This window comes from Oncorhynchus kisutch, linkage group LG4 (genome assembly GCF_002021735.2).
Source record: "Oncorhynchus kisutch isolate 150728-3 linkage group LG4, Okis_V2, whole genome shotgun sequence".
NCBI classification, from domain to species: domain Eukaryota; kingdom Metazoa; phylum Chordata; class Actinopteri; order Salmoniformes; family Salmonidae; genus Oncorhynchus; species Oncorhynchus kisutch.
In genome coordinates, this window is record NC_034177.2 from 75,241,365 (window position 1) to 75,260,722 (window position 19,358).

Genomic DNA, 19,358 nt, shown 5'->3' on the forward strand with positions numbered 1-19,358 from the left:
AGGTTGTGTTAACCTTATTTTCAGTGTTTATCCCAAAACCCCATTCTTTGCCCATTCAATTCATCCATATGAATGGCTGAAAGAACCAGAAGTAGAAAATGCTAATACATTTCCATTTTTTAGGACTACAAGCTGGCGAGCTCTATTGGATCGCTGCGATTGGTTGCCCCAAATTCTGAGGCGGGCCCTAGCGAAGGGTCAATCGCCACACCTGTGAGGCTGAGAACCAGGTCCTTGCGCTGAGGCTCTGGTATGATGGGGCTGGGCAGCTCCCTGAAGAAGAGCTTGAGCAGGGAGGCCACAATTGAGACATCCTCCTCCACCAGATCCATTCTCTCTCCCCTGTCCCACATCAGCCTCAGCTGCCTGGTCCTTACCACAGAGCCAGACAGACGGAACAGACCCCTCTGCTGCACACCTGGAGTAAGGGCAGGGGATGGACTGTGAACAAAGTATGTGTGTGTGTGTGTGTGTGTGTGTGTGTGTGTGTGTGTGTGTGTGTGTGTGTGTGTGTGTGTGTGTGTGTGTGTGTGTGTGTGTGTGTGTGTGTGTGTGTGTGTGTGTGTGTGTGTGTGTGTGTGTGTGTGTGTGTGTGTGTGTGTGTGCACGTGCGTGTCAGTGTGATGCCTTACCATTTCTGTACAGGAAATCCACCATGTGTCGCAGCATGTGGGGCACTCCACAAACAAGCTGTCCATCTTCCCTCAGCCTCTCAAGGGTTACCCCAAAGACAGGACTGGTGTCAGGGCCTGGAACAGTCGGCTCAGGGCTGATCTTCGCATTGTGCTTCCGAATTCTCACAGCAGATGAGTCGCTCTGCATTGAAAAGACACCAAAACTTTAAGCTGTAGGCATTTTTGTCCTTCTTATCATTATTTCCTAAGGCTTAGGATAAGAGGCAACTGGATGGAGTCGTCAACACAGTATAAGAGTCAGGTATCCCACAGGCCTATCCACAATTGCAACTCCTCATTTTTAATTTTGGGTAAATCCATTTGAATTCAATCACTTTTTGACATAAACCCTACCATACCATGAGACATTCATGTCTTCCTCACTGGAAAAGATAAAAGGTTGAGATTTATATAATTTAAAATCTTACAAACAGGGTTGTCAAACTATTTGTATAATTTCTTAAATAAAAAAATGATAAATCAAATTCAGATAAAAATGTTAACCTTAAATGTTAATTACTTGAAAACGCATAAACTCAGATGTTTTTTTTTCTTCATATTTACATATGTTGTATCTTAGACTCTATTCTACATCATCTGAGGTTTTTGTTTTGTGCAAGGCAATCTTTGAGACACAACATGCTCTTGAATACAGGGTGGGTGTCAAGTTTTGTCTGACACATTTACTAAAATGGGAATAAAATAAAAATGTCTACTTTCAAATGGTACCACAAAGATGGTTGGAGATCCAATGGTGACCAGTTAAATTGTATGGGTCTGAAGGGATAGGTCCATTCTATGAATTTTATTTCTGTGATTGAAATGACACCCACCCTTATTCAAGAGCATGTTGTGTCAACCAATTTCGGGCACAACACGAAAACCTCATATGATGTAAAGTAGGGTCTAAGTTACAACATATGCGAATATGAAAGTTTACCCGTTTTTAGATAATTGATGTTAAAGATGCACTATGAGAAATCGCTCCACCATTTCCTGGTTGCTAAAATTATAATAGTTTGCCTATTTCAGTTTATGTGACAAAACAAGCAAGTATAGTGTAGATAATCATTGTACCATCTAAACCGCTGAGAAATATATTTTCAATAACCAAAATATTGCATATTCAGCGGTTTGAAGTTGTACAAAACCAAAAGTAGAAGATGCAAAAACAAAACGTAAGAACGGGAAGCATACAAACAGCGCACATAAAACGAGAATGACATATATAGAACTGAAATGTCTATGTGAATTTGATCGGGTAGCCCCAAAAGTGACATATTGCAGCTTTATGGTTAAAAAAAGTCATACTTTTATTAAAAAATTATAATAATTGAATAAATGATGCAATAGTTTGACAACCTTGTTCGTAAACTTTTAAATTATTTCAAACTCAACTGTTTATCTTTTCCAGCGAGTAAGACATGGATGTCTCATGGTATGTTTGTATGTAAAATGGTTCAACTTTGAGCACCTTTATCTCCTGAATGTTTGGCATTCAGGCCCAAAAATTCCCTTTCTGACCACTTTTTTTTCCGTAGGCAAACGTGTATGGAAAGTTTTATTTCAATCAAAAGGGATGCTGTCAAAAAGTGATTGAATTCAAAATGGTTTTATCCTTTATTCAAGCCATTGAAAGCCATGCTAAAGTGTAATCTCTCTGGGTTACTGCTTAACATGCCCTTAATTAACATTAAGCCTACACAATTAAGAGACAAATTGAGGAACAAAGTGTCTGCTCAAATGGGAAAATTGTCTGACGTTACGTAACGTTTAATGTATTTCCTGTAAAACAGATGATATACGTTAGCTGACTGAGAATTCCCAATTTGGCTGGTGCATTCACTGACAATTCAGTTTTCGCTTGCCTGTTTTTTATTCACTAACAAGCTATATCCAATACTGAATTGCACTGTAGGACTTGTAAAATAAGAAATTACTCAAACTTACACAGAGAGATATCGAGGCGCTTGCTCCCATCTCAAGTCGATTTTATTAATTGGAATGTTCTTCCTCCCGACATCTATCGGAAAGTTTGATATTTGAGGCAAAAAAATAATAATCCATCGCCCACACACGTGTGTATATTTACAGATATGAAGAACTATACCTAGCTTTACACTGACAGCAAAATAAATAAGAAATATTTTACTGTAGGCCTTGGCTAGTATTCTCTGTTTACATGTTTGTGTCATGTGACACGTATTGTAACTATGGAGATTCCGCAGAGGGTGCATTCAATTTCCCGCCCCAGTCAGAATGCGGGTAATTTCCTCAGAACTGTAACATGGTAGTGGCATTATGGGCGTCCATGCATGTGCATACTACCTGTTTTATTTTATTTTCTGCTACCATGTGGCCAAATATACAATGAGAAAAAATATTAATGCAATATGTAAAGTGTTGGTCCCATGTTTCATGAGCTGAAATGAAAGATTCCAGAAAATGTCCATACACACAAAAAGCTTATTTCTCTTACATTTTGTGCACAAATTTGTTCACATCCCGATTAGTGAGCATTTTTCCTTTGCCAAGATAATCCACCTGACAAGTGTAGCATATGAAGAAGCTGATTAAACAGCATGATCATTACACTGGTTCACCTTGTGCTGAGGACAATTAAAGGCCACTCTAAAATGTGCAGTGTTGTCACAGCACAATGTCACAGATGTCTCAAGTTTTAAGGGAGGCCTGCATACTCACAGACATGTCACCCATTGAGCATGTTTGGGATGCTCTGGATCAAAGTGTACAACAGCGTTCCAGTTCCTGCCAATATCCAGCAAATTCACACAGCCATTGAAAAGGAGTGGGACAACATTCCACAATCAACAGCCTGATCAACTCTATGCGAAGTAGATGTCGTGCCGCATGAGGCAAATGGTGGTCACACCAGATACTGGCTGTTTTTTTATCCACTCCCCTACCTTTTTTTGTATGAATGTGACCAACAGATGCATATCTGTATTCCCAGTCATGTAGATTAGGGCCTAATGAATTTATTTCAATTTACTGATTTCCTTATATGAACTGGAACTCAGTAAAATCTTTAAAATTGTTGCATTTATATATTTTTTCAGTTCCACTGAGATGATGCAATGTTTTTTAGTGGGAGGATGGTGTACTGCCAAATTACTGAATTATGTAAAACTTTCCAAGTAGTGCTCCCTCGCCAAAATGTTCACCACGTGTGCTGAAGTCAAGAGAGGTCTTCAGTGAATCCTAGTTTATGTTAGTCAGACAGCATTTAAAACCAATCCAGAATCACAATATTGAATTTCATTTTATTGGCACTTTTGTTGAAAATAACAAAATAGAAGAGAAATATTGCAAACATAAATCTGTAACACTGACATTAAAAAAATAATAAGAAAGTGGTCCAACATCATATAAAAAGTGACAGCTCTACTGTTTCTAGCCTTTTTGGATCACAGATATTTTGTATTTTATACCCTGTAAATACTTCTACAAAGACGCTTGACTGAGAATAAAACAATATTATTATATATTGTGGTGCTGTTTACATACAATAATCAGATGTTCAAGTGACTAACAAAGCAGGAATCACAATCATTCAATTCCTTAAAAATATAAAATCATAACTACAAAATATAGTGCTGTTAAAAAACAAAAAACAAAGACAGAAAAACAAGCCTTTAACCAATCTGCTGAACAAATGCAGGAAACCGGTCATGCCACACAGAACCAGCATGCATTAGAGGAACTGGGCTTTTTTCCAGTACAGTCTCTGGTATTTGCACAGCATATTCTTCAGCAAGTTCTTAGTCAGGTCAAGACAAAATGAGGTGTTCAGTACCTCCCGAACTCAAACAAACACGTTTGGACAGTACAAGTAAAATACAGTACAATGCCAATGAATTTAAAATCAAGATCTATCTATCCTTTAAAAGCAAGGCTTGTATTCATCAGGCATAACGTGTTGACAGGCATCCACCATCCTGGTGCTTTGGTAAGATAGAAACAAACAGTTTGTTCGGCTAGAATTTTTTTTTTTAAAGAGTACATTCCCTTGTTTTTTTCCCCAAACCCTGTATTTTTCCCTAGAGGAAATACCTGGTAAATTCACACAGGCAAAGTACACAAGTATTTTCCATTTGAGCCCAGTGAAGATCCGGAAATGTAAAAAAAACAGCATTCATTCTAAGTAAACATAATCTATTGTATTCATTTGTTTAAAAAACATTTTGTTGAATAGGCCTCTTAAAATGAGACCGTAATTAAAATGTTCAACATAGGGATCTTTCAAAATTCTGTAGTATAATGCAAGAAGTCTTAAAAACACTAAAGATGTATAGAAAAGGCCTAATCTTCTTCAATACTCTTCTCAGGTATGTGAAATCTGGCACTAGGAATACTTCTCAACAACCTCTTGAAGGGTATAACATTTATCAGCAAAGATTCCTGGGAACACTGGAGAGCAAGGTTGATGTGAAAGTTGGTGTTCAGGCTACAGAGGCAACTTTGTCACAGTTGCTGGTGTACTGAATGTCGAACCTGTCGATATCAGCCTTCTTTTTGTCCCAATGGGGCAGAGCACAGAGAAAGAGTGTGACCCCACCCAGGAGCACAGAGCCTCCACTGAAGTAAAAGGCCAGGTCATAGGACTGGGTCCAGTCAAAAAAACACCCTTGAACAGGAAAAAAATAAAATAAAATTGAATTAGAAACAAAATATCTCGACAAAGCATGAGTCAGCTAAAGACTAGCTAAAGGCAAACATCTTGAGTTCAACATTCTCACTCACACATTAAGATGACAATCTGTAAAATGTTTTGACATATGGCAGAGTGAATCTCTGTAAAAGCATGAATATGAACCTGTACCATCTCTAAACTAAAAACTAAATCAGGACCACACACACTCCGCAATGATGTTGACCAAAGGTGTCAGAAGTGGGATCTTTCTTACCAACAACAGGGGGCCCGAGCACGATCCCGAATCCACCGAAGAACATGAGGATCCCATGGGCCTGGGTCAGTTTGTCCAGCCCCACGATCTTGGTGGTGATGTATGATGTTAGGGACCAGTTCCCAGAGAAGAAGCCCACCACAGCTGAGAGGATCTGCAGGCCTACATAGCTCTTGGAGATAGGGATGAGGAGAAGGGCCGCCCCAGTCCCCAGCAGGGTGAAGGCGTACAGGAACAGACTGTTGATCCACCTCACGTCTGCTAGTATGCCCAGGGTCAGCTTGCCCATGCCGGCAGTGACTGCTACAATGGAGACCAGGGGGATGATGCTGACCTCGTCGATGAGGCCCTCACTCATGGCCACGTCCTCCATGAAGAGGACTGGAGGGAAGGCTCCCAGGCTAAACAGGAAGATGGCGATGCAGAGGGCCATGAAGTTTCTGTCTTGCAGGAAGTCAGCTGTGGAGTGCATGTACTTTGAGTAGGCCTGACGCTTCTCCTTGATAATTTTCACAATGGCTGAACCTGCCATGAAGCCCCCTTTTTTACTAGTTGTGGTGATGGTGATGTCTTTGGCGTCAATGATGATCAGGAGACCCTTGACCGTCAAGGTTCTCTCGCCGGTGCCTGGTGTAGTCTTGAAGTCGTCAGCAGGCGGGTTCTCAAAGAGCTGCTCCTCTGTGCGCTCCAGAGCAGCCTTTTGTTTGAGGTAGTAGGCAGGCATGTTCAGAGGCCTCATGAAGCCAGCACAGGCCATGAGGTTGAGGGCCAAGGCCCCGATGATCAGCAGGCAGCCATCCAGATCAAAGAGAAGAATCAGTTCATTCTGAGCTGTGGCATAGAGGAACCCTCCCACACTTGTGCCTAAATGAAAGAAAGGAATGATTTAGTGTTGGCATTCCAGAATAATCCATTAGAAATACATTTATATTAATTCAATAAAATCTTTGCTTAGTGGCACATCTTTGCCTAAAGCTACCCTCCCTGTTCTCCATTGATACTGCTGGATATTCCCTAAGCCAATTTCACTTCAGATGTGAATGTGTGTTCCTCAAAGGGACAAAAATAGAATGCCCCAGAACAGCATTGTATTACCAGTGTTCTCCTTGTCACCAGTCCACTTCCCTAACCACAAGGCTGCACTGTTTTTAGACTAGAATGTTTACCTTGGCATTCCAAGACTTCCATCTTCTGAAACAAGAAAGAACTGAGCATGGAGACTTGCTGTGAACCCAGTAAGCGCAGAGGGGGGCTGAGGTACCTGTGGTGACTATGCCGAGGGCGAGGCCACGTCTCTTGTCAAAGTACTGACAGGTGATGGTCAATGTGGCAGCATAGACAAGACCGCAGCCAAGACCTGCGGACAACAAAAACAGCAGAGGTAATTTTATTAGCACATTGTAGAGGAGCATTTAGATACATTACCTTAACCACAATGAAGAATATATTTAACGTTCTGAACAAAGCCTTGCACAGTAAACTGTGTACCTTAAAATGTAAAACTCTGACTAAGGCCATCTAGGTCATGTACTGTAATAAATTCACCATGTTGAAAATCTGTTGCTCTCTGATAATGTCGTTACATATTATTCACAACACAAAGAATTTTTGTCTAGTGTAAAATCACCTCAAGAGACTCTGGTAATTTGATCCACAAAGGATGATGAGGGTGGGGGGTGGGGACTGAGCCTTACGGTCTGAAAATAGACGCCTTTCTTCAAATATGCATGGCCTCGCTCTCAGGTCAATGCCACAGGCAGTGTTGACAGTGGCAGTCTATTGGGCTCTATCCCATCAGCATTGAACAGTTGTCACTGGGTGTTAGATAAGGGGCTGTAATGGGGCCGTCAAACTATTTGGGGTGCACCAGAGGCATCTGGGAATCTGACTCTGCCTTGTTTTATATCTCTGAATACATCCTACATATACCCTCATTCAACACCAGAGGAGGCTGGTGGGAGGAACAATAGTAGGGCAGGCTCATTGTAATGGCTGGAATGGGATTAATGGAACAGTAGCAAACAAATCAAACATATGGAAACCACTCAGTTCCATGTATGCCATTCCAGACATTACAATGAGCCCGTCCTCCCCCACCAGCCCCCTCTGTTCTACACATACCTTCAGTGCTTGTGTGCTTGAGCATAGGCATGAACCTATTCACTTACAGCTCCAACTTAATTCTTCTTTATGTGTCAATTCTTATCTTTGAGGAAGTTGTCTTATCTATCAGTGAAAGACGGGTTATTGTGTAATATTTACATGTAATGGTGAGTTATAAACAGTTCACTCCTATGGAACACAGTTTGGTTCTTTGCATGTCAAAAAACATACATGTCAAATAACACTATTTGACATGTCAAATAACACAGTTCTACTGTAGAATGTTGTGCTGGACCGCAACTTCTGGGGTAGCTAGCTAGCTTTAGCTTGGTACCTAGCTAGCATAAATACAACCAGCCTGAAAATAATGAACAGTAGAAACTGCAGTCATTTGTCATTATTCTTAGCAATGATTTAGGAATCCTTGTGAGTATTAGCTAGGTAGCCACTTGTTGTTCGCCTATTGAAATTGAACTTCAGTTCATGTTTCCGGTGCCGACAGAGATGGCCGCCTCGCTTCGCGTTCCTAGGAAACTATGCAGTTTTTTGTTCTTTTACGTATTATTTCTTACATTAGTACCCCAGGTCATCTTAGGTTTCATTACATACAGTCAAGAAGAACTACTGAATATAAGATCAGCGTCAACTCACCATCAGTACGACCAAGAATATGTTTTTCGCGACGGAATCCTGTGTTCTGCCTTACAAACAGGACAACGGAGTGGATCCCATGCAGCGACCCAAAAAAACAACTCCGAAAAAGAGGGAAACGAGGCGGTCTTCTGGTCAGACTCCGGAGACGGGCACACCGTGCACCACTCCCTAGCATTCTTCTTGCCAATGTCCAGTCTCTTGACAACATGGTTGATGAAATCCGAGCAAGGGTAGCATTCCAGAGGGACATCAGAGACTGTAACGTTCTTTGCTTCACGGAAACATGGCTCACTGGAGAGACGCTATCCGAGGCGGTGCAGCCAACGTGTTTCTCCACGCATCGCGCCGACAGAAACAAACAGACAGACTCCATTTTGTTGATCCCTGCCTACAGACAGAAACTAAAACAAGAGGCTCCCACGCTGAGGTCTGTCCAACGCTGGTCCGACCAAGCTGACTCCACACTCCAAGACTGCTTCCATCACGTGGACTGGGAGATGTTTCGTATTGCGTCAGATAACAACATTGACGAATACGCTGATTCGGTGTGCGAGTTCATTAGAACGTGCGTTGAAGATGTCGTTCACATAGCAACGATTAAAACATTCCCTAACCAGAAACCGTGGATTGATGGCAGCATTCGTGTGAAACTGAAAGCGCGAACCACTGCTTTTAATCAGGGCAAGGTGTCTGGTAACATGACCGAATACAAACAGCCTCCGCAAGGCTATCAAACAAGCTAAGTGTCAGTACAGAGACAAAGTAGCATCTCAAATCAACGGCTCAGACACAAGAGGCATGTGGCAGGGTCTACAGTCAATCACGGACTACAGGAAGAAATCTAGCCCAGTCACGGACCAGGATGTCTTGCTCCCAGGCAGACTAAATAACTTTTTTGCCCGCTTTGAGGACAATACAGTGCCACTGACACGGCCTGCAACGAAAACATGCGGTCTCTCCTTCACTGCAGCCGAGGTGAGTAAGACATTTAAACGCGTTAACCCTCGCAAGGCTGCAGGCCCAGACGGCATCCCCAGCCGCGCCCTCAGAGCATGCGCAGACCAGATGGCCGGTGTGTTTACGGACATATTCAATCAATCCCTATACCAGTCTGCTGTTCCCACATGCTTCAAGAGGGCCACCATTGTTCCTGTTCCCAAGAAAGCTAAGGTAACTGAGCTAAACGACTACCGCCCCGTAGCACTCACATCCGTCACCATGAAGTGCTTTGAGAGACTAGTCAAGGCCCATATCACCTCCACCCTACCTGACACCCTAGACCCACTCCAATTTGCTTACCGCCCAAATAGGTCCACAGACGATGCAATCTCAACCACACTGCACACTGCCCTAACCCATCTGGACAAGAGGAATACCCATGTGAGAATGCTGTTCATCGACTACAGCTCGGCATTCAACACCATAGTACCCTCCAAGCTCGTCATCAAGCTCGAGACCCTGGGTCTCGACCCCGCCCTGTGCAACTGGGTACTGGACTTCCTGACGGGCCGCCCCCAGGTGGTGAGGGTAGGCAACAACATCTCCTCCCCGCTGATCCTCAACACTGGGGCCCCACAAGGGTGCGTTCTGAGCCCTCTCCTGTACTCCCTGTTCACCCACGACTGCGTGGCCACGCACACCTCCAACTCAATCATCAAGTTTGCGGACGACACAACAGTGGTAGGCTTGATTACCAACAATGACGAGACGGCCTACAGGGAGGAGGTGAGGGCCCTCGGAGTGTGGTGTCAGGAAAATAACCTCACACTCAACGTCAACAAAACTAAGGAGATGATTGTGGACTTCAGGAAACAGCAGAGGGAACACCCCCCTATCCACATCGATGGAACAGTAGTGGAGAGGGTAGCAAGTTTTAAGTTCCTCGGCATACACATCACAGACAAACTGAATTGGTCCACTCACACAGACAGCATCGTGAAGAAGGCGCAGCAGCGCCTCTTCAACCTCAGGAGGCGCAGCAGCGCCTCTTCAACCTCAGGAGGCTGAAGAAATTCAGCTTGTCACCAAAAGCACTCACAAACTTCTACAGATGCACAATCGAGAGCATCCTGGCAGGCTGTATCACCGCCTGGTACGGAAACTGCTCCGCCCTCAACCGTAAGGCTCTCCAGAGGGTCAGTGAGGTCTGCACAACGCATCACCGTGGGCAAACTACTTGCCCTCCAGGACACCTACACCACCCGATGTTACAGGAAGGCCATAAAGATCATCAAGGACATCAACCACCCGAGCCACTGCCTGTTCACCCCGCTATCATCCAGAAGGCGAGGTCAGTACAGGTGCATCAAAGCTGGGACCGAGAGACTGAAAAACAGCTTCTATCTCAAGGCCATCAGACTGTTAAACAGCCACCACTAACATTGAGTGCCTGCTGCCAACACACTGACAATGACTCAACTCCAGCCACTTTAATAATGAGAATTGATGGGAAATGATGTAAATATATCACTAGCCACTTTAAACAATGCTACCTTATATAATGTTACTTACCCTACATTATTCATCTCATATGCATACGTATATACTGTACTCTACATCATCAGCACAATAGTGGAATTTGCCTTCAAAATAAAAATATCATGCCATATTTAGACTAGATCATGGTAAACAAGGTTGGAATGTGAAGCAATGAAATGGGGTATCAGTCTACTCAGTGACACCCACAGAACACAACTGTTTAGAGTTTACGTAATTATTAGCATTGTAGCTCTTATCACGGGACTGTGAATGTGTGAAATCACCTCCAGTCAGCCTATTGTATGTATTGACATTCATATTGCACTGTACAGCTTACCTATGGATTGGGGAACAATGAAACGGGGTATCAGTCTACTCAATACCCAAGATATTTTTTCACAACGTCCTCCTTAGAGTTATCATACACCAAAACATCCACGCAGAATTTTTTTCCTCTGGAATAGTGTTCAATACACATAGGTTGACAATAAATGTGGCGCAATTCACAGTTGTTTCAGTCCCACAATAAGAGCTACAATGCTAATGTTCTCTGGGTGTCACTGAGTAGACTGACACTCCATGTCATTGATCCACAATCCATAGTTAAGGCTGTAAAATGAAATAAGTATGCCCCCAATGCAATTCTAAAGTCTAGTACATCGTCTAGTACATTGTGATTTCAACAGATTTTTGTCAAATTAACAAATTATTGTCTTTTGTTGATTTTATATAACATTCCAACCTCTTTTAGCATGATCTATTCAATTATGGCAAAATTATCCTATTTGTATTCATCTGAGTCACTGTCGATGACATACTTTTATTTTGAAGGCAAACCACTTGTGGCTAATTCTTATTGTGGCTTGCTTCACAACCCAACCCAGTCTGGTTGAGCCTCATGAAGCTAGCTGGCTGCTTATAACTTTAGCTTTGGGCAACAGGGTTTAGTAGCTGGCTAGCTATTTCTTTTCATGAACTGAAGTTCAATTTTAATAGGCAAACAACAAGTGCCTACCTAGCTAATACCTAGCTATATCTAATAGTGGGCCATACAAACCGCAGATCTGCTTCAGCAGTAAAAGATCACCATAAGGTTCTCACTTACCGACGACGATCCCGTAAGAGAAGATGAGGAACTGGACGTTAGGGGCGAAGGCACTGAGCATCAGGCCCCCTGCCACCATGACCCCACTGAAGATGGTCACAGGGCGCGCCCCAAAGTTATCCACACAGGCACTGCAGACCGGACCTGGGGAAGAACACAGGACAGAGAGGAAGTGTGAATTAATTGTGTGTGTGTGTGTGTGTGGAAGAGTTGAGTGTACGTTGCTGAATAAGCGCAGAGACTTAGGGAGGAGCATGACACAGTGATGACACAAACAAAGACATAAGATGGAATTAATATGGTGCTTTCAGGATCCATGTGGTGTCAGCAAGATGAAGTTCCTAAACAATAATAAACTAACCAAAAGGAAAGTGATGCCAGTAAAGGTGAACTGTACATGTGGCAGGAAAACATGATGTACTGTATCAACACTAACCTTGTGACATGGTCTCCTTTTCTGCCCCAATATTATTTTGACATTATAATTGTCACTTTTTTATGGTTTCCTATTTAGGACAGAGTGTTCATCTGTGCTCTTTAGCCTCTAGGTTTAGGTTTGTGACTCCACTTGTTCTCCTCACATTTCCCCTGAAGCCTAAATGCAGCACTAGCTAGTTATTAGACACCTGAGCAGAGGTTACGGGTCAGCGAAAAGGACAGCGTTTGATGCTCATTCATCATCCTCACAGCATAACAAATTTAAAAGCACAGAGTTACAGAAATATATCTATTTATGGCAAATGGGACCACTTCTATCCTGATTGATGGACCTTTTAGGGGGGACAGTAAAAAGGTCTGGCTGTGTATTTCAAACAAGGGAAATAGAGGTCTGGTTAGGACAAATTGGATCCTTCAGTGGACAGAAGTGAGGACTTGGGCCAAGCTTTGGAAGGTGTTATTATCTGCTGCCAATTTATTAAAGACTGCTATGTTTCCCTAGCATCATGCCAAGTCAAATACAGCCCAATCCGATTAGCTTCCAAAGCTATACACTGCACTGTTTGTATAGGTCCTTGTGTCTTATGCACATTAAAATTGACAACTTGATTCAGCAGAGTCAAACTATTTGTTGTGCGGAGACATATTGAATTCCTAGTCAGACGACTGAAAACCCGAGGGTGTCCTATTGAACCCTCTCTCCCCCTCCTTTCCATTTCACCACCAATTAAAACAGCCCATGGTTTAAGGCTGCATAGCTCAGCTGTCAAGCCCCACACGTGTACTGGGAGCCATCAGTATAGTCATGACTTTTACCTGACCTCTTTGAAAAAGTGACAACATGAAGGGAGGCTTAGCCTGGCGGGGAACCAAGACCATAATATCCCATCTCTGATCATGTTTTGCCAAAATAATTCAAACCAACTTGAATCAGTGAATCTCTCCCTCGCTCTCCCCTAAGTGCTCCTCCTGCAGGTATGGCCGTGCTGACTTGTAGATGATGAAATCAATAAGCACAACTTAGTGTTAAGAGCACCACAAAGTGCATCCATATTGCACGGTTCCCTTCATCTACTTAGGACAAGTCAGACAAAGTCAGCACTGCACTTTCACATCTGTTGATATGTCCCAGGCAAAATATGTATTTTCCCGTCTCTGACCTCCAAATGAGATTACTTGGCAAGATAACTGGTCTGTGACTTTACCTATAATGCTACCATCGTTGTATGTGTTTATAGTCAGTTAACTACCAGGAGAGTTATTTATTGCCTTCAGTTGCTTTTTAATTATACAACAGATGTCAGACATGCATACCAGGTGAGACTAATTTCAAGACAATGTAGCTGCAACTGTAAAGTGCATTGATAAGTCAATTCAGGTCTAACTACTGACATGATGTTTAGCATATCAATTCAAAGCCACGCCAAGCAAATCAACATGGAAAGCTTGAAGAGATGTTCTGATGCTGAGTTGAATACATGCTACAATTAAAAATGTAAAAAATTCTATAAAAATCAACTAACTAAAACACCATATCTATAAACTCATACAACGATGGTGGCATTATGGGTAAAGTCACAGAACAGTGAGCTCTGAAGGTATTCCCTGTCTTTGGATGGGAGCATTAGCCTATACCCATACAGTGTCTAAATAAATAAACTAAGGTGTTTGAAGAATACTAACTGGCTATGAGTCCCACTCCAGAGACCAGGGAGCCAACCCAGGCTGTCATGCCTTTCCCCTCCTGGAAGGCGTGGAGCCACTCCGGGTACAGGACGCCCACGGACTGGGGGGAGCCGTAGGCCAGGAACTGGGCCACGAAGCAGGCCACAACAATGACCCATCCCCAACCTCCATCCAGCACATTCTTTGAGCTCGGAAGACTCATGCTGTCAACAGGGAGGGTTCCTGGGGGAAAAAAGGGGGAAAAAGTGTTAAAAGCACAGGTGGAATGGACAAGCAATGAAACATTGCAATTTACTAAATGCATGAGACTACAGACAAAAGAAATCACAAGCAAGTTTGGAGACAAATGATAAATGTCCTAAGCTACTTTCTAAAGTCGTAGATAAATGCCAAATAAACACTCACGTCTTGATGTTGATGCTGCTCTTGTCTGGTCTACCAGGGAGGTCATCTGTTTAAAACAGAGTGCAACCTTCTCATCCTGCTCTGACCATGTTGTGCCATCACAAAGACCACACCTTGAAGGCGGGGAGTTTGGCATCTGGACTGCCTACCTTCTACTTGAACCTGCCTTTTGTCTATCTCCCCTCAGTTCTGGTACAAAACACTGAACTTTTAGAGGCCCACGCTTTCCAGTGCTAACAAGAATAAGAAATAAAAATCACCATTCATATGAGCACTACTGCAGCATCCCCTCTTCTACCTATTAGTTTTTAAAAGCAAAAGTAGTACATCTATCAATTTGCGGGTAGGCTAAACACCATTATATTGAGGAACACCGTGCCATCTACACATAGACTATATACACAAATGTATGTGGACACCCCTTCAAATTAGTTGATTTGGCTATTTCAGCCACGCCTGTTGCTTACAGGTGTATAAAATTGAGTACACAGCCATGCAATCACCAAACATTGGAAGTAGAATGGCCTTACTGAAGAGCTCAGTGACTTTCAACGTTGCACCATCATAGGATGCCACCTTTCCAACAAGTCAGTTCGTCAAATTTCTACCCTGCTAGAGCTGCCCCGGTCAACTGTAAGTGCTGTTATAGTGAAGTGGAAACGTCTAGAAGTAACAATGACTCAGTCGCGAAGTGGTAGGCCACACAAGCTCACAGAACGGGACAGCCTAGTGCTGAAGTGAATAGCACGTAAAAATTGTCTATCCTTGGTTGCAACACTCACTACCAAGTTCCAAACAGCCTCTGGGTGCAACTGTAACGGATGTGAAACGGCTAGCTAGTTAGCGGTGGTGCGCGCTAAATAGCATTTCAATCGGTGACGTCACTTGCTCTGAGACCTTGAAGTAGTGGTTCCCCTTGCTCTGAAAGGGCCATGGCTTTTGTGGAGCGATGGGTAACGATGCTTCGAGGGTGACTGTTGACGTGTGCAGAGCGTCCCTGGTTCGCGCCCAGGTCGGGGCGAGGGGACGGACGTAAAGTCGAGAACTGTTCGGGAGCTTCTTGAAATGGGATTCCTTGGCCAAGCAGCCACACACAAGCCTAAGATCCCCATGTGCAATCCCAAGTGTCGGCTGGAGTGGTGTAAAGCTCACCATCTGGCAGTCTGACCGACGAATCTGGCTTTTGGCGGATGCCAGGAGAACACCACATGCCCCAATGCATAGTGCCAACTGTAAAGTTTGGTGGAGGAGGAAAAATGGTCTGGGGCTGTTTTTCATGGTTCGGGCTAGGCCCCTTAGTTCCAGTGAAGGGAAATCTTAACCGACAGCATACAATTACATGCTAGACAATTATGTGCCTCCAACTTTGTGGCAAAGTTTGGGGAAGGCCCTTTCCTGTTTCAGCATGACAATGCCCAGAAATGGTTTATTGAGATCAGTGTGGAAGAACTTGACTGCACAGAGCCCTGACCTCAACTCTATCGAACACCTTTGGGATGAATTGGAATGCCGACTGCGAGCCAGGCATAATCACCCAACATCAGTGTCGGGCACCTCTAATGCTCTAATGCTCTTGTGGCTGAATGGAAGCAAGTCCTCACAGCAATTTTCCAACATTTAGTGGAATGCCTTCCCAGAAGAGTGGAGGCTGTTATTACAGCAAAGCGGGGACAAAGTCAATTTTAATGCCCATGATTTTGGAATGAGACGTTCGATGATCAGGTGTCCATATATACACATGTAGTGTAGCTACCTATTTTTCTTTATGAAACAATATGGGTTTTATCAGCATCTGCAACAAAGGAACTACACTGATATTCGTCACCCATTACACATAGCCAACAAAATATATAACGCTGTATATAGCCACAGGCCTGCTATGCTATAATGTTGTGATATAGTAGCCTATTGTTATTTTATTAACAAGAGGAAATACATGCGACTTACCTTACCTTAACATCAACAACAGCCACATGCACAACAAAAGGCAACTGCAGGATAAGTGCGCGTTCGCCTACAGGGAGTTGCCATGAAGGATGGTCTCCCTATAATAACTATTTGTATAGAATCTAAATATATATATTTTTTCATTAACAGACATCAGATGCCGAGCTTCCGCAAGGCTATATCTGAGATGTGAGCAGACCCGGGTGCCAGAAGCTCTACGCTCATAGTATCCGTTTTATATGGTTTATTTGCCGGAGAACAAACCGGTTTAAAGCTGTTTTTGCTGGTCGGGCTTTATACGCCCGCTACCTACGTTGAGGAACTCTGCTGCCTCTTCATCATGCGCGACTGTGTGAAGCTATAAAGAACAATGCGCACTGCTCCCCACTGCCACAGAGTACACACAACTGAGAAGCCCTATCAATTCATGATAAAACTGGTCATAGGTGGGGTGGGAACCATGTAAACTTTTCTTCGACTGCATACAAAGACTCGACTTGCCAATCAATTCCAAAATGTAGAATTAGTAATTGGCCTACCTGATGATCAGATAGCACTTCAAAGTATTTAAAGTCAAATCAGATTGAATGTGCGTTTCAAACAGTCTACTGTAAAATCACCGTCTTTGAATTTGTAACAACTAAATTGAGTAATTATTTGTTATCTTAATGAAAAATAGCTGTTTCTTTTCTCTTTACATGTAATTCACATTAAGACCACACGATTTCACCAAATTATTTTCCAAACACTTTCCCTGGCTGCCTCTTCTCTTACTATCCATTAAAAAAAGTGTAACATATTTTCCAATGAATTTAGATTCATTAGATAGAATTTAGATAGAATTTAGATAATTGTTTTTAAATATACAAGTACGAAAGCCTAAAGATTTATTTTTTTATTTTTTTTATTTCACCTTTATTTAACCAGGTAGGCTAGTTGAGAACAAGTTCTCATTTGCTACTGCGACCTGGCCAAGATAAAGCATAGCAGTGTGAACAGACAACAACACAGAGTTACATATGGAGTAAACATTTAACAAGTCAATAACACAGTAGGAAAAAAAGAAAAATAAAGAGAGTCTATATACATTGTGTGCAAAAGGCATGAGGAGGTAGGCGAATAATTACAATTTTGCAGATTAACACTGGAGTGATAAATGATCAGATGGTCATGTACAGGTAGAGATATTGGTGTGCAACAGAGCAGAAAAGTAAATCAATATAAACAGTATGGGGAAGAGGTAGGTACAATTGGGTGGGCTATTTACCGATAGACTATGTACAGCTGCACCGATCAGTTAGCTGCTCAGATAGCAGATGTTTGAACTTGGTGAGGGAGATAAAAGTCTCCAACTTCAGCGATTTTTGCAATTTGTTCCAGTCACAGGCAGCAGAGAACTGGAACGAAATGCGGCCAAATGAGGTGTTGGCTTTAGGGATGATCAGTGAGATACACCTGCTGGAGCGCGTGCTACGGGTGGGTGTTGCCATCGTGACCAGTAAACTGAGATAAGGCGGAGCTTTACCTAGCATGGATTTGTAGATGACCTGGAGCCAGTGGGTCTGGCGACGAATATGTAGCGAGGGCCAGCCGACTAGAGCATACAGGTCGCAGTGGTGGGTGGTATAAGGTGCTTTAGTAACAAAACGGATGGCACTGTGATAAACTGCATCCAGTTTGCTGAGTAGAGTATTGGAAGCCATTTTGTAGATGACATCGCCGAAGTCGAGGATCGGTAGGATAGTCAGTTTTACTAGGGTAAGTTTGGCGGTGTGAGTGAAGGAGGCTTTGTTGCGGAATAGAAAGCCGACTCTAGATTTGATTTTAGATTGGAAATGTTTGATATGAGTCTGGAAGGAGAGTTTACAGTCTAGCCAGACACCTAGGTACTCATAGATGTCCACATATTCTAGGTCGGAACCAGGTGGGTGTCATCTGCGTAGAGGTGGATCAGGGAATCGTCCGCAGCAAGAGCAACATCATTGATATATACAGAGAAAAGAGTCGGCCCGAGAATTGAACCCTGTGGCACCCCCATAGAGACTGCCAGAGGACCGGACAGCATGCCCTCCGATTTGACACACTGAACTGTGTCTGCAAAGTAGTTGGTGAACCAGGCAAGGCAGTCATCAGAAAAACCGAGGCTACTGAGTCTGCCGATAAGAATATGGTGATTGACAGAGTCGAAAGCCTTGGCAAGGTCGATGAAGACAGCTGCACAGTACTGTCTTTTATCGATGGCGGTTATGATATCGTTTAGTACCTTGAGCGTGGCTGAGGTGCACCCGTGACCGGCTCGGAAACCAGATTGCACAGCGGAGAAGGTACGGTGGGATTCGAGATGGTCAGTGACCTGTTTGTTGACTTGGCTTTCGAAGACCTTAGATAGGCAGGGCAGGATGGATATAGGTCTGTAATAGTTTGGGTCCAGGCTGTCTCCCCCTTTGAAGAGGGGGATGACTGCGGCAGCTTTCCAATCCTTGGGGATCTCAGACGATATGAAAGAGAGGTTGAACAGGCTGGTAATAGGGGTTGCGACAATGGCGGCAGATAGTTTCAGAAATAGAGGGTCCAGATTGTCAAGACCAGCTGATTTGTACGGGTCCAGGTTTTGCAGCTCTTTCAGAACATCTGCTATCTGGATTTGGGTAAAGGAGAATCTGGAGAGGCTTGGGCGAGTAGCTGCGGGGGGGGGGGGGGGGGGAGCTGTTGCCCGAGGTTGGAGTAGCCAGGAGGAAGGCATGGCCAGCCGTTGAGAAATGCTTGTTGAAGTTTTCGATAATCATGGATTTATCGGTGGTGACCGTGTTACAGAGCCTCAGTGCAGTGGGCAGCTGGGAGGAGGTGCTCTTGTTCTCCATGGACTTCACAGTGTCCCAGAACTTTTTGGAGTTAGAGCTACAGGATGCAAATTTCTGCTTGAAGAAGCTGGCCTTTGCT

General features: G+C 43.4%; 2 protein-coding genes across 10 annotated transcripts in view; both read right to left on the reverse strand.

The window, feature by feature from the left end:
• LOC109889994 (protein FAM13A) overlaps nucleotides 1-2,860 on the reverse strand; it is a 58,004-nt gene extending 55,144 nt beyond the window's left edge. For 2 of the 3 annotated variants that reach the window (XM_020481927.2, XM_020481926.2), the window contains exons 1-3: nucleotides 2,625-2,860; nucleotides 633-816; nucleotides 212-418 (exon numbers count right to left, since the gene is read on the reverse strand). In XM_020481927.2, the coding sequence (XP_020337516.2) occupies nucleotides 212-418; nucleotides 633-816; nucleotides 2,625-2,654 (421 nt within the window). In that variant the 5' untranslated portion in view covers nucleotides 2,655-2,860. Of the gene's footprint in view, nucleotides 1-211; nucleotides 419-632; nucleotides 817-2,624 lie in introns of those variants that run through there. The other variant, XM_031823636.1, reaches the window with a different exon arrangement.
• A 1,078-nt stretch (nucleotides 2,861-3,938) lies between these two features.
• LOC109889997 (monocarboxylate transporter 9) lies at nucleotides 3,939-16,847 on the reverse strand. Of its 7 annotated transcripts, none has more exons than XM_020481936.2 (7): nucleotides 16,424-16,847; nucleotides 14,472-14,517; nucleotides 14,064-14,288; nucleotides 11,943-12,086; nucleotides 6,864-6,959; nucleotides 5,603-6,466; nucleotides 3,939-5,322 (listed from the first exon to the last, which is right to left on the reverse strand). In XM_020481936.2, the coding sequence occupies exons 2-7, from the start codon at nucleotides 14,515-14,517 to the stop codon at nucleotides 5,138-5,140; spliced, it is 1,560 nt and encodes a 519-aa protein (XP_020337525.1). In that variant the 5' UTR covers nucleotides 16,424-16,847; the 3' UTR covers nucleotides 3,939-5,137. The 7 variants fall into 7 exon arrangements, with proteins under 7 accessions (XP_020337525.1, XP_031679498.1, XP_020337524.1 ...); XM_031823638.1 differs by having other exon boundaries at nucleotides 14,472-14,704; XM_020481935.2 differs by having other exon boundaries at nucleotides 16,419-16,847.
• Nucleotides 16,848-19,358: the final 2,511 nt, after the last annotated feature.

Excerpts from the sequence above, each read along its gene's own strand:
- LOC109889997 (XM_031823638.1), bottom strand. The coding sequence starts at position 14,607 with ATGCCAAACTCCCCGCCTTCAAGGTGTGGTCTTTGTGATGGCACAACA. Across the intron at positions 6,467-6,863 it reads CCTCGGCATAGTCACCACAG|GCACAAGTGTGGGAGGGTTC; the intron begins GTACCTCAGCCC and ends TCTTTCATTTAG. Across the intron at positions 5,323-5,602 it reads GCTCGGGCCCCCTGTTGTTG|GGTGTTTTTTTGACTGGACC; the intron begins GTAAGAAAGATC and ends TTCCTGTTCAAG.